Below are 16228 nucleotides of genomic sequence, written 5' to 3'. Positions count from 1 at the left end.
TTCCTATTTTTCCTTAAACTGGCATTTCAAGCAATTAATTTTGGGATACAAGAATACATATTATGTATTATGGCAATTTAATATGTGCTTCCTCATCAACTCAAATTCACTTTATTTTTGTTTGTTTATGCCTGATCTTCCCCAATAACAATATTTTGAAGTGCATTGGGATTCAAAGCTTAGAAAGAAAATTTTCGTGAATTCTTTAATTTGATCTTCACAATAATATTCCGAGCTGGTATTATTTAAGAAGAGACCTGATGGCTTTGTTCAATTTTTCAACCAATGATGATTGAGCACTGACATGACAGGCACCATGTGGGCTCTGCAAATGCAGTGGTACCCACGGAGGCAGACAGACATTTAACAAAACTTTCACAAAATCCATAAGTACTTTGAAGAAGAGTAGTAATTGCTAGTACTTATATAATACTAACTTCCTGGCCATATTCTAAATATTTAAATAATTCTCAAAATAACCTAGAAACATTTATCCCCATTTGACAGATAGAAATTGAGACACAAAGAGATACAGTGATTTGCCCAGGGTCACCCAGAACCAAAATTCAAACCCAGGCAATCTGGCTCTAGAGTATGCCCTATGATGTACTTCCTCTCTATGTATGGAAGTAGGGGGCGTAGCAAGAACATGTAGCTGGAGACCTTGCCTACTATGCATTATTAGGGAAAGAACTAATGTTTAAGCTGAATCTTCAACAGTGAGTAGAGGAGGATAATTTTAAGCAGAGGAAAAATCAGGTGGGAAGGTTTTGAGTAAGTTTACCATATTTAAGGAAGTGTATAAGTGCCAGACTGACTTGCCTATAGTGACCCAGGGTGGAGGACAGTTCATGCCTATCATAGGTGTCATGTCACAAAAACGTAATCTTCAGGAGATGGATGGTGATGATGACTGGACAACAATGTGTACTTAATACTATAGAAGGATACGCTTGAAAATGGTTAAAATGGTAAAATTTATGTTGTGTATATTTTACCACAATAAAAAATAATTGAGCAAATAGAAAGTAAATGAAAAAATGATAAAATCATAACAATAATTAGGGATAGATGATGGATATATGAGAATTCATTATACTACTCTCCCTACTTTGAAGTACATTTGAATTTTTTTTTTCCTTTCCCTTCCTTTTTTGCGGTACGCGGGCCTCTCACTGTTGTGGCCCCTCCCATTGCGGAGCACAGGCTCCAGACGCGCAGGCCCAGCGGCCATGGCCCACGGGCCCAGCCGCTCCGCGCCATGTGGGATCCTCCCAGACCGGGGCACGAACCCGTGTCCACTGCATCGGCAGGCGGACTCTCAACCACTGCGCCACCAGGGAAGCCCTATTTGAATTTTTTATAGTAATGTTAATATAAATGTAAAAATGTAACTTTCAACCTAAAAATAATGAAAAGCGACTATTCAGAAGGAGAGCTATATGATAAGGTTTTAAGATGATCACTGGATGCTGTGTGAAAAATAAAAATGAGATTTCAGATGGTTAGGCAGAAGAATATCATTTTGTCTATGATGGAATCAGTAGTCATGAAAAGGGATGCACTTAAACATATTAAGGTTGTAGAATCATCAGACTTGATGATGACTGGATATTGTGACATTTCTGGCATGAGCTATGGAGTAGATAGTTAAGGAGGTAAGAAGATAAGAAGAAAACCAGGGCAGCGTGATGTTATAGAAGTCAAAGAAAAAGGTAGTCAATGTTGAACGCAGAGAAGAGCTTGAGTAAAGTGACCACCAAATTTAGGGATACAGAAATTATTTGTAACCTTACCTAGAGGATCTTGGGTGGGAGCCAGTTAGTCATAGGTCGATGTCACAGACTGTTTGTGTTTGCCCCAAATTCATATATTAAAACCCTAACCCCAATGTGATGGTATTAGGAAGTAAGGCCTTTTGGAGGAAATTAGGTTCAGATGAGGTCATGAGGATGCAGGTGGATTTGTTGTTATGGGGTTGGGTAGTTAAGGGAATTTCTATCTGTTGGCTTCTACTTTTCCTGTGAAAAAAAGAATTAGGATAATACTAAACTTTTATTGATGGTTTATTGACAGCAGGCATTATTTTAAAAGATTTACATATAGTGACTCATTTACTACTTACAATAACCTTATGAGGCAGGAAATATTATTGTCTCTTTTTACCAATAAGGAACTGAGGCACAGAACTGTTAAAAAAAATGTATCCCTAAGGCTGCATTTAAGTAAATTGCTGGAACCTGAATACAAAGCCAGACAGCTTACTTTTAGAGCCCACAGTCTTAACTACAAGCCACATTTAACTAAGGTCATCCACTGATGGTGAAGGAGATATTGGAGGAGTCCGTCATCGAAGGAGTATGAAGGGAGGAAAGAGTCTCTCCAGAAACTGGAATATGATAAGATCATAAGGGATATAGAGAGCTCAGTTGAGACTTGGAATTACAAACTGAAAGTGCTATCAATCAACCTGGTGATGTGATTTGCTCCAGAGGATCTCAGCTACTTGAACGCAGGCACTGAGAAGACAGACTATTGTGTTTATCTGAGGTTAGCATTTATCGGGTATAGCAAAATGACAAAAAGACAACGGAGAGTGAAGGTGGCTGCAATAATCTACAGGGAAAGAGGCTTTGGGGAATACATCCCTCATATTAAAATGCTCTTTCTACTATGCTAGGATTTTTTCTCTCATTGGCCTTTTCTGGCAAAGACATTTGGTTAATAGAGCAGAGCCTTCCAATTCAGCTAAGTTCAACACACTGGTATAGAGAATTTACTATATACTAGCCTCTCTGCTACACGTTAGGTATTTTGAACAAGGATTTTGCTCTTTGTTTACTATTAATGCCACTGGTACCAGAAATTTTGTCTAAAAGCAGTATATCAGATATTTAAATGCCTTCACTCTGGCTTATCTCTATATCCTATCTTGGTTACAGGGTCATATCACTGATTACTTTCAGATTTCTTTCATGTCACTTATGTCACTCTGTAATCAAAAAATGTTAATTTTCTAGTAACATGAACCGACCCTAAGTTAACACCTCAAATTTTATTTTACAGTTTAAAAAGTTAAAATTTGCATCTGAGACAAATTAAAAGGAGAGTCAAATATAACATTTTGTAGATATCATAATGACCCATCCCAGCAAAATTTTAATAATTAAGACATAGGTAATTGGAAGCTCTGAATAATTTTCAGCGTTGTTTGGACATTAGCTGATCATCAATACCCTATGAAAAACTTACTTTTATGATGATTCTGATGGACTGAAATTGTGTACTAGATTCTGAATCACAAAATTTTACATAGATTAAGAAATAATGAGATGGATCATTAGAAGTAATTTTACTTTGAAACTGTTAATGCAACGTGTGGCCCTTGATTTCAAAGGCAATAGAATTAGCTGTTAAAAATATAGATTCTGGGGGTGGGCTGCCGGGAACAGGGCGGAGTGCGGCCGCACGGGTGCGTCAAGGGGGAGAGGCAGCCGCTGCAATAGACGTGTTCCTCATGATCCGGCGCCACAAGACCACCATCTTCATGGACGCCAAGGAATCGAGCACCGTGTTCGAGCTGAAGTGCATTGTCGAGGGCATCCTCAAGTGGCCGCTGGTGGAGCAGCGGCTGTACAAGGACGACCAGCTTCTGGACGACAGAAAGACATTGGGCGAGTGTGGCTTCACCAGCCAGACAGCATGGCCTCGGGCCCCAGCCACTGTGGGGCTAGCCTTCAGAGCAGATGAAGCCTTTGAGACCCTGCACATCCAGCCCTTCTCCAGCCCACGTGAGCTGCTGGAGGTGATGAAGCCACAGGACTGAAGAAGGAGCGCCAATGAACAGGCTCTGCAGTGAGAGTCCCCCTCCCACCAACTGCACCCCAATAAGAGATTTGGGTGCCCCCCAAAAAAAATACAGAATCTGGGACTTCCCTGGTGGCGCAGTGGTTAAGAATCTGCCTGCCAAAGCAAGGGACGTGGATTTGAGCCCTGGTCCAGGAAGATCCCACATGCCGCGGAGCAACTAAGCCCGTGCGCCACAACTACTGAGCCTGCGCTGTAGAGCTCGAGAGCCACAACTACTGAGCCTGAGTGCCACAACTACTGAAGCCTGCACGCCTAGAGCCCATGCTCCACAACAAGAGAAGCCACGGCAATAAGAAGCCTGTGCACCGCAAAGAGTAGGCCCTGCTCGCTGCAACTAGAGAAAGCCCGGGCGCAGCAAGGAGGACCCAACACAGCCAAAAAAAAATAAATCAGTTAAAAAGAAAACCATATATATATATATATATATATATATATATATATATATATATATATATAAAACTACAGAATCTTGGTCCCCCTTCCAAATCTACTGAATCAGAATCTGCATTTTAATAAGATCCCCAGGGAATTTGTATGCACATTACAGTTTGAGAAGCACTGGTCTGGGTCATCATTATAGTAATTAGTATTGTGATGGGTTGAAATGTGAACTCAAAACACCCACTGGTTTTTACGTTTTAGTCTAGAGGTGAGCTGACCACATGTAAGTCCTGATATTTTTTAGGCAAAAAGGTAGTTTGAGAGAAAAATGGGGAGAAAGAACTGAGGTCTTCTTTTATTTTAGACTTGATGTGATTGTCCTGTTGGCAAAAGCATCCATTCACAATTCTGATACCCATTTTCTCTGGTCTTCTTTGTGGTCATACTCTGGCTCTCCTCTTTCCTTCGGCAGTCTTCCATATTCCTCAATTTAAATTCCCTGATTTTCAAAGGCAATAGTTTCTAGATTCTCAGCAGCCAAGTATTTATTGGGTAGAAATGAGTTAACCCAAGAAACGTTTGAAGTTGGCAGGATTCTGATGGTTCAGGAAATTTTGAAAGTCATCATATGGGGCTCTAAATATTGGAATGGTTGACAAGATTTTTCCAGCACATGGCAGATGTTGACTCACAGGAATTAATGTGATTAACCTTCAGGCAAAGTACGTTCAAGGCAGAGAGGTGAATCTGAGTCATTAGCTTTTGGTTCTGGAGCAATGAAAAATTACGGCATTTGCTCTGTCCATGCCCTTCCATACACAGATCACCTCATTTATATCATTGCTCCTTTATGTTTCTTTTCAAAAGTAAGAAATGCCAAGGTGAGTGACCAAAAGAGAGCAGCTATTCAGTATATGGCAATGACAACCAAGCTAAGGTTTTCTTCTCATCAAATATTTCTATTGAGAAGTCTTTTGTTTCTTCCTCTCTGTGCTTTCTTCTTGGAGAAGAAAGAGGCTTTTCAAAAGAGTTGCTGAAAAGTTACAATTTCTTCTCCTCTTAACTCCCCAACCCACTCCAATCTCTCCCCGGTGCTTTACCAAACCAGCATTTTCCAAGAACACCAAAGACCTAATTTTCAAATGTATTTGAAAAAAGATTAATTCTCAATCTACTTGAACTCAGAGAAGCATTTGGTATGGTTGACCATTAACTCCTCTAGAAACCATCTCCTCCCTTTGTTTCATGGGACACACATACTCCTGGTTTGCCTCCCACGTCTCGTCTCTATTTGCATAATCAGTTCCTAGCTCCTCCTCTGCCGCTCCTTTTTTTGAGTATTTCTTAGGGCTCCATCCTCTTCTCTTTCATTTTACTTCCCCTCCTGAAGCAATCTTATTCACCCTTTTGGCTTCAATTGAATCACTCCAATACTGTCAGTAATAATAACATTTAATGGTTGGTTATAATGTGCCAGGCACTGTACTAAGCTCTTCATTTGACGTATCTAATTTATTCCTCATAACAACTCCGAAATGTTTAACTCCATCCTGTGCTTCTCCTGAGTCTCAGAAATGCTCATACACACATATACCAGAAAAGTCCTTTGACTGTCTTGGAGGCACCTCAGAGGTGAAATGTTAAACATGGTATTCTTCATCTTTCCCACTCTACTCCATATAAAATCTATTCTTCCAAAATTGTCCCCTAAATCAGTTCGTGGTATCACCAACCACCAACTACTTGCTCAAGCCAGAAACGTAAGAGTCAAGCTTTTTTGATTCTTACATTTGACCATGCTGTCTAATCACTAAATCCTATTGATTTTACTTCCTAAATATCTTTCTAATATGCCATTTCTCTTGATTTCCATTACTTTCGATCAACTCCATGGTTTCTCAACTTTCACACCATTGACATGTTCGATCAGATAATTCTTTGTTATGGTAGATTGTCCTGTGCATTGTAGGATGTTTAGCAGCATCTCTGGCTTCTACCAACTAGATGTCAATGACGGCCCTTCGTCCTTCCCCCCAGAGTTGTGACAATTAGAAATGTCTCCAGGCATTACCGAATGTTCACTGGGAAGCAGTAATGCCCCCAGTTGAGAACTATGGCTTTAGTCCCAGTTAATATCATCTCCCTCTGTATTTAATACAACAGACTTAATTTGTCCTAAATGGTGAAAAACGCAAATGTCACAACCCTTCTTAAAAACTTTAGTTTCTCCAAGCATTTAGAATAAAATCCAGAGTTCTTAAAAGTATTCCCAAAGATCTTAAAAACAGGTTTATTGAAATATAACTTATATACAAGACTGTACATATCTAATGTCCATAATTTGATGAGCTTGGACATGTGCATACCCATGAAACCAACACAACAGTCAAAAGTAATAAACATACCCATCACCTCCAAAAGTCTCTTCTTGCCCCACTTTCTTTCTTTTGTGGTAAGAGCTCTTAACATGAGATCTATTCTCCTAATTTTTAAAAAGTGCACAACACAGTATTGTTAACTAGAGGTACTATGTTGTACTGTAGATCTCTAGAACTTTTTCATCTTGAATAACTAAAAACTTATACCTATTGAAAAAATCCCCACCCACCCTCTCCACTCCCCATCCCCTAGCCCCTAGCAACCGCCATTCTAATGTCTACTTCTATTAGTTTGACTATTTTTGATGCCTTATATAAGTGGAATCATGCAGTATCTGTCCTTCAGTGACTGGATCATTTCATTTAGCATAATCTTCTCCAGGCTTATCCATGTTGTTGCATATGACAGGATTTCCTTCTTTATCTATTCATCCATCAACAGACACTTAGGTTGTTTCCATACCTTGGCTACTGTGAATAATGCTGTGATGAACATGGGAGTGCAAACACCACTTTGAGATAGTGATTTCCCTTTCTTTGGATATACACCCAGAAGTGGGCTTTCTGGATTATGTGGTAGCTCTATAGTGCTGCAACATTTACATTCCCACCAACAGTGTACAAGGCTTCCAATTTCTCCACATCCTACCCAACACTTGTTAATTTGCTTTTTGAGAATAGTCTTCCTTTTAAAAAATTATTGAAATATACTTGGCATAAAATTGTGTAAATTTAAGGTGTACGTGTTAATTTGTTATTATTTATATGAGGTGATTATCTCATTGTGGTTTTGATTTGCGTTTCTTTGATGACAGTGATGTTGAGCACCTTTTCATATATCTGTTGGCCATTTGTATGTCTTTGAAGAAATGTCTGTTCAAGTCCTTTGCCCATTTTTAAATTGGGTTATATATATATTTTGCTATTGAGCTGTAAGAGTTCCTTATATATTTTGAATATTAACGCCATATCAGATATATGGTCTGCAAATATTTTCTCCCATTCCACAGGTTGCCATTTAATTCTGTTGATTGTTTTCTTTGCTGTGCAGAGCTTTCTAGTCTGATGTAGTCCCACATGTTTATTTTTGCTTTTGTTTGTGCTTTTGGTGTCATGAACAAGAAAGCATTGTTAAGACCCTCTAGAAATTTTACAGTTTCAAGTCTTACATTTACATTTTTAATACATTTTGAGTTTATTTTTGTATAAGACAAGGGTCCAATTTCATTCTTTTGTATGTGGATATTCAGTTTTCCCCACACCATTGTTGCAAAGACTATCCTTTCGCCATTGTGTGTTCTTGGAATCCTTGTGGAAGATCAGTTGACTACTTATATGTCAGTTCATTTCTGGACTCTCTATTCTGTTCCATTGCTCTACATGTCTGTCTTTATGCCAGTAAAACACTGTTTTAATTACCTCAAGTGATCTACAGATTCAATGTTATCCCCATCAAAATCCCAATGGTATTTTTTACAGAAATATAAAAAAGTCCTAAAATTCAAATGGAACCATAAGAGACCTCAAGTAGCCAAAGCAATCTTGATGAAGAACAAAGCTGGAGGCATTACATTTTCTAATTTCAAAATATATTATAAATTCACAGTAATTAAGAAAAAGCATTCCCAAGTTTTGACTCTTACTTATTCTTCAGTTTCCTTTTGGGCTGTATTGGATTTCCTTATATAAGCATTTCCTCAAAATACCAATTCTCTGTCCTTGGGCTTTTTGCAGCTCTTTTGTCCTTTGCTTGGAATGCTTCCACTTTCCCCTCTCCCTTCTCCTAGTCAATTGCCCATCATCCTTCAGGTCTCAGCTGACAAGTTACTTACTCAAAGAGATCCTTCTTAACCAGTACTGGTATTCCTCTCTACCAGACTAGGTTAATGCCTCATGCTACCCAAACTATATGCTTCCATAACAGATTGCACTTCCTCTTTATATATATATATATATATATATATATATATATATATATATATATATATATATATATGTTGTCTGCTTAGTACCTGCTACAATGCAGGGCACATAGTACAAACTCAAGTGATTGAATGCTTTGGAGACTCTATTGGAAAGAAGCAAGCAGTGGTATCTCGTAGCCTATAAGGATAGGAAATTCAGAGACGTCTCATTAGCTACAAGAAGTAGGAACCATAAAGTCAGGGACCAAGGTCATATTTTCTATCTGCTGGGACCAAATGATCTCTTGTCTCTATTCTTCTTGCACCCTTGCTTTATCTGTTTCTTTCTGCACTTCACTCTTTTTACCCATGTCAAATCAGCCTTGACTCTATAAGAACTCCATTACTGGCTTGTCTAATACCAAGTAACAAGTGCAACTAAATCATAAGTTTTCTGTAGTGCACAATTCAGTGGCCTCATATCCTGAAATTAATGAGAAAGATGAACAGTGAGATGTATGCCCTTGATTCTATGGTTACTTCTTTGGTTTTCCAGAAGCCAATAGAAAGACATATGAGAACTTAGAGAATTTTTTAAAAATCCTGAGCATCTCATGGACCCTCTTCCACAGAGCATCAGTGTTTGGTCCCAAAGAAACAAGGCCAAGAACTCTCATAATCTCCAAATGCTGACAGAGCCACCACTGAAAGCCAGCCAACATGAACTGACCCTTTTTCTTGTTGAATGGACACCACAGGAAATGATCATCAGTGAAAGAACTAACTTGATTTGTCTGATGGCCCTACAGAGACAAAGTTTTATTTATTTTTAAAACAGAACTAGAAATAGTTCCTTAAATTTTTAATTTCACTGTAAAGCTTGCTACCAGGCATAGGCAATTATATGCTTTGAGGAGCATGTATGGTGAAGCAGATGCATTTATGCTGAGACACATTCAGAGAAGAAAAAGTGGGCAAATTATATGGGGGCATATGGGCTTTGGTAAAAGACTCAGCCAATTGTCCCCACATCTCAAGAGCGAGACACAGCTTATATTTTGGAATAGCGGAAATCATACTTTTGTGGATGTAGATGAACGCTCAAGTGTGATACATCAGGCAGCAGAGGCTGCCACTTGGAGCAATGCTGATTTATTTTAGGTAAGCTAAGCCAAGGGAAACCCATAATTTTCTAAGGAAAAGATTTTGCAATCATCTTTAAACTTTCAGATGCTAATTCCTATCTTATTTCTATAACCACCCGCTCTAGAGCATGTTTAATGAAAATAAGAGATGATGGCTGTCATATCTTAAGTGAGCTAAATTTTATCTGTGCTGAAAATCAATGTGAAATAATCTCTAATTATAAAGCTGGGAAACAGAACATTTCAGCACATGTGCGTTAAAGGAGCAGGTCCCCAGTTCTTACCATTAGAGCTGTCTTGAAAATTACTCACATCTGCTAAAAGGGGAAAAGACTGAGCTTCTTCATCCGTGTTTTTTAAAAAATCTAAATATTTTGCAATTATGATGAAGTTTCGCCTGAACACCGATTTTTTTCTATGTTAGTGATTAAAGACATTTTATTTTACATGAAAAATGTCTCTGATTTGTGTAATACTGAATGTAGAAATTATATAGCATACCACACATAATTTTGCAAATGCTAAATAGATGGTATATGCTAGGTGTCATGTTAAATGCCTCACATGTTATCTGACTTATGTTTACTTCCCGGTCAAGATAATGATCAAGTGGCAAAAACTCCCCATGGGACTAATTCTACTAAAAATTTTCCAAAAGATTCAGAAATCTACTTCAAATCTTCAGACAACAGCAACACAACAGCAAACCATAGAGAAAAGAACATAAAAAATGCTTTCATATGATATATAGCTTCTTTAAATATTTTAAAGGGTTGGGTTTTTATGGCTTGGGAAACATGATGATATTAATCATTTATCTTTGTACTTAAATAACAAGTCATATTTAATCTAAATCAAATCATTAATCTACATATGTTATGTACTGCTATGTGCTGAGATATGTAAGGGAGGTTTCCATATGGAACTAAATTCATAAACTCATTTCTTCAGCTTTTCTTCCTTTCAACTCAGTAGTCCACTTTCAAACCTGTGATTAAGAAAGAGGCAACATATAGCAAAAAAAAAAAAAAAAAGGATTCTTGAAAATCTCATAAATAATTGGGCCATGTTATACAGTTGATGGTCTTTTTGCATTGCTGCTCACATTTTGAAAACTGCATTTTCTCCCTCAGTTTCCAAAACCACCAGTGAAAAAAATGATCTCTATAAGCATAAAAAGCTCCCTTAAGAACTGAATGGACAAATGATCATCTACACTATGTGGGTAAATCTTTTTAGACTGGTCATTTTTATCCTTCAAATTGCACATAACTTTGTGCTGGAATTGATGTTAAACTTAACAAGGTGCTCTGATCTTATATCAACTCTCAGATTTTTCTTTTGTTTAGAGATCATGGAAGTGTTGCTGAAAATTCTCATTCAGTTTCATAAAAGATCTGCCCATAAACTTCAAAAATCCTAAACCACCGTAGGTCTCACTAAATGAAAATACATTTGATCACATTTATCTATGTGAAGGGGAAAATTAACCAAATCAACTCTTATGAGGCTCTATCAAGTCATTTTGAATTGTTGTAAAAGGCATTAGTGGAACATTGATTAGTAACTAAAAGCTGAAATAGACTTAGTTGATCAAGGGATAATAAAACCCTGAAAAATGTTGATCTTATTATTACTGTTTTTCAGCTATATCCTTAAGGTTGGGTCAAATCAATTCATCAACAACTCAGCTGAACAGCTGATATTCTACTTTAGAGAAAGGAAACTGCATCCATCGATCACCCCAACATTATTGAGTTACACTAAATTTCTCTCACTTTAAAAGTCTTTTAAGCAGAGAATGTCAAAATCTTTTATGCTAAGAAGGAATACCTACCTCTTAGCTGAAATTTCATGGCTGAATTTTGTGCATTTCTTCGTGAAATAATGTTGCCTCTCAGAATAATTCATGTCTTCTGGCTTTTATAAGGTCACTTATATCCTACAACTTTTGAACTGGGATGTCTATTTTATATTAAAATGGTATATTTACTATTCTGCTGGGGCACTACAAGGGATAGAAAGGAAATTTGCACACCATTCTAATGCAGGCTGCCTTTAAGAAGTCATCATAACTGACAATCACATTCCAGTGTATGTTTTCTTGAAGACACTTGGTCAGAAATGTGTTTCATCATTCACTGACAATTTCAACCTATCTTTTCAGTATGAACTAGGCCACTCAACTGTGAACAACAGTTCATTATAAGCTCAATTTTTAAAATTGAAAATGCAGGATCTTATACATATATTTGTCAAATTGATTAGTATGTGAAAATGAAGATTGAATATAAGTCTGGAAGCTCTCCTACAGAGAGCTTTTTTTATTACCTAATAAAAAAAGCCCATTTTTTCCGCTTAGAATAGTAGGTCCTTAAAAGTCCAAGGACATGGATTTCTATGATATTTTTCATGTCAGTCAGTCAATAATTTACTAAGCACCCACTGTGTTCCTATGTTTATTGTATATAAATTTCAATATTTTCATCTTGAGAAAATGAAAGCCAAGATTTGTTATAATCACATAGTTCTTTTTTTAAATTAGAAAACAAAGACTATACTACCTGAAATCTTTCAACTCCCAACTCATCTGACTAGTGTTTATATTGTTGTGGGGTTTTGTTCTAGTCCTTTGATGCTCAAAGCTGGTTTGCAGCCCAGATGCAACTTTCACCTGAAGCTTGTGAGAAATACTTACAAACTATCTATCCAATAATGAGTTAACATCCAAAATATATAAGAAACTTATACAACTCAAGAGCAAAACAAACAGGCAAACAATCTGATTAAAACTTGGCAGAGGTCCTGAGTAGACATTTTTCCAAAGAAGACATGCGAATTGCCAACAGGTACACGAAAAATGCTCAGCATTACTAACCATCAGGGAAATGCAAACCAAAACTACAATGACATAGCATCTCATACATTTTGGGATGTCTATTATAAAAAAAGGGGGGGGATAACAATTGTTGGTGAGGATGTGTAGAAAAGGGAAACCATGTGCACTACTGGTAGAAATGTAAATTGCTATAGCTAATGTAGAAAACAGTAAGCAGTTTCCTCAAAAAATTAAAAATAGAACTACCATATGATCCCGCAATTCCATTTGTGGGAATATACCTGCAGGAAATGAAATAACTATTGTGAAAAGATATCTGCATCCCTATGTTCATTGCAGCATTATTCACAATAGCCAAGACATGGAAACAACCTGTCTATCGATGGATGTATGGATAAAGAAGTTGTGATATATATACATACAATGGAATATTATTCAGCCTTTAAAAAGAAGGAGATCCTGTCATTTATGAGAACATGGATGGACCCTAAGGGCATTATGCTAAGTGAAATAAATCCACTTGTATGTGGAACACAAACGTGCCAGATTCATAAAAGCAGAGAGTGGAATGGTGATTGTCAGGAGCTAGGTGGGGGTGGGGTGGAGGAAATGGGAGATGTTAATCAAACTTCAGTAAGAAAAAACAAAAAAATAACAAAATAAAAACGGTAGGGCTTCCCTGGTGGCACAGTAGTTGAGAGTCCGCCTGCCGATGCAGGGAACACGGGTTCGTGCCCCGGTCCGGGAGGATCCCACATGCCGCGGAGCGGCTGGGCCCGTGAGCCATGGATGCTGAGCCTGCGTGTCCGGAGCCTGTGCTCCGCAACGGGAGAGGCCGCAACAGTGAGAGGCCCGCGTACCGCAAAAAAAAAAAAAAAAAAGAAAAAAGAAAATGAGTAAGTTCTGGGGATCTAATGTATAGCATGGTCACTATAGTTAAAAATACTGTATTATATACCTGAAAGAGAGTAAATCTTAAATGTTCTCAATACACACAAACACACACACACACAGAGGTAATTATATGAGGTGATGGAGCTGTGTACTAACCCTATTATAGTAATCATTTCATGATAAATAGGTGTATCAAATCATCACATTGTATGCCTTAAACTTTTACACAATGCTATACATGAATTGTATCTCAATAAAGCTGAAAAAAATTAAAGGTAAAGAGAAAAAAGAAATACCATATCTCAGGTCCCATCCTCAGATCTACTGAATCTGCATTTTAGAATCTGCATTTTAGAATCTAAAATGCAGATTCTAAAATGCAGATTTTAGAATCTGCATTTTAGAATCTGCATTTTAGAATCTGCATTTTAACATGATCCCCAGGTGATTGGTAAATTTGAGAGGCACTGATACATATTGTACCATGAAATTAGAGACAAAGTATAATGTTTTCAAAGAAGAAAGAGCTATTTAGATATAACTATCACATGATTAAACTATTAAGTGAATAAAGAATTATTCATTGTTGATTATTGGTTTATAAATAGATTGAAGATTTTTGTTTTGCTGATGAGCAATATTTATGTGACAACAAAATAACTCATTAAGGATTAAGAAATATAAAACAAGACATTTTTACATACTACTAAATAATTGGCTTGGATTGCTGTTATTGTTTCAATTAAGTGTTTATTTTAGAGAGCTGTATATGAAACATCATTTGGATAACCCATTAGAAGATAATAAATGCTTTGCATCTTAAATGTTAGAGCTCATCATTATTTCTCTGGTATATGCATGGTCGATGCCATTATCCAAATTGTATAGGTGAAGAAAAGAGGTCAAAGAATTTAAGCCATTACCCATATAGTGTGATGTGTTTGTTGGGCCTGTTCATTTGCCCAACTTGAACAAATTGCCATGATAGAAACCCAACTTAAGCCAGTGTAAACATAATTGAAAATTCTGGAATGTTTGTATCTAGAATACGGCAGATATGAGGGATACGGGGCTCAAGGCACACCTTACCAGCTTAACACTCTCAGCGGAAAAAGTAACACTTGTCCTCTCCTTGGTGGCTCTGGCAGAAATTCCTGGCAGGCAGTCTCACTGGCTCACTTTGAGTCACTGTGGCTGGAGGGATAGGATAGAATTGTGTGGCCAAGAGGAGAGGATTAAAGAAATAACAGGATCAGTGTCAGTGCCTACAAAGCATGAGGAAAGAGGTTGTCCCTGGAAAGAGGGATTCTGAGTTTTAGAATGGTAAAAGAAAATAGAAATCAATATAATGGTAAGTGCTTAACTGGGTCAAGATCATACACTGAGGAGTTTCGATTTCTCTTTTCAATTACACTTTACAGAAACATTGAAGCAGTTGTTATCATTTGGTTGTGGTGATGGGATGTGCTCATACTGAAATTTTCTGGAGGAGTATTTAAGCATACGTTCACCTGCATAGAGCCTTAGACTGATATAGTAAGGGTCTCAGGTGAGAGTGGGTGGAACAATGTGAGGGCAGAATCCAAGGTTTCACCAGATATCTATCTGTACTTAGGAAGTTTAATTTATTCAAAATATTCTCTAAATTGGGTCTCAATTGGACAGTGATAAAAGATTAGTAAATGTAAGGTGTCTTGGTTTTACTTATTTATTTTTAAACATCTTTATTGGAGTGTAATTGCTTTACAATGGTGTGTTAGTTTCTGCTGTATAACAAAGTGAATCAGCTATACAGATACATTTATCCCCATTTCTCCTCCCTCTTGCATCTCCCTCTCACCCTCCCTATCCCACCCCTCTAGGTGGTCACAAAGCACTGAGCTGATGTCCCTGTGCCATGAGGCTGCTTTCCACTAGCTATCTATTTTACATTTGGTAGTGTATATATGTCAATGCTACTCTCACTTTGTCCCAGCTTGGCATCTTGGTTTTCATAACATGATGCCTTTTTATTTTAAAGAAAATAAATGTGTGTCATATTCCCCGTCCCCCTCCTTTTTCTTTTTTGGTAACCACACCTGTGGAAAGCCCATCTGTTCAGATTAAGAATTCATGTTAGTACGGCAGGTGGCAAGTGGGTCCTTACCTGGGAAGAAATAAATAGCCCCTCAACAGTTGCCTTGAGAAATGCAAGCAACACATCATTAAAACTCAAAACAATTGTTTGCCACATTTCTTTAACGCTTCTGGTATGTATGACGCTCAACATTAATGATTAAAATGAGAATTGCCAATCTTGAAGTTATCAGTTACTAAGGTCTTTCTAGCCACATTTATAGGAATAAATGAGAAAAAATATCAATCGATGCTTTCTTGCTTAAATAATTTTTTCACCCCATGCATCTGAGGGTTAGGCCATCATAAGTTTTCAAGCCCTTAGGAAAACATACCAGTTTCCCCAATCCTTCATTAAATGTGTATTAATGCATTCTTCATCTCTTCTTTAATGGTCCCTAAATTCTGAAGTATTTTTCAGTTTTGGATATTTTTGTGTAAAATGTTTTATTTAAATCTCTCTTTCTGATTTCTACAGGTAAATAGCTAATGATCACTGTTAACTTCTTTCAATGTAACATGATTAATTATAACTCCAGTGTTTGTAACTACTATATCTATGATAATACAGTATTGCTTATCCTTACCTTTAAATCCCCAGCCAGTTTCTAATATCTGCCCTTCTATATAACCTTTCCCTTTTACAATAGAGTGCTTAACGAGATATTAGTCTCTAATTAGTCTCTAATCATTTAGATTATA

General features: G+C 37.2%; 1 protein-coding gene across 1 annotated transcript; it reads left to right on the top strand.

Moving 5' to 3' along the window:
- Positions 1 to 3517: 3517 nt before the first annotated feature.
- On the top strand, positions 3518 to 3947 carry LOC307185941 (elongin-B-like; the record flags this gene model as incomplete). Its single annotated transcript, XM_079920524.1, has 1 exon — positions 3518 to 3947. One exon carries the CDS (start codon positions 3518 to 3520, stop codon positions 3824 to 3826), a length of 309 nt encoding a protein of 102 aa, XP_079776650.1. The 3' UTR covers positions 3827 to 3947.
- Positions 3948 to 16228: the final 12281 nt, after the last annotated feature.

This window comes from Stenella coeruleoalba, assembly GCF_951394435.1.
Source record: "Stenella coeruleoalba genome assembly, chromosome: 4".
NCBI classification, from domain to species: domain Eukaryota; kingdom Metazoa; phylum Chordata; class Mammalia; order Artiodactyla; family Delphinidae; genus Stenella; species Stenella coeruleoalba.
The sequence above is the reverse complement of the archived record's forward strand: the minus strand, read 5'-3'. Positions and strand labels throughout refer to the sequence as shown.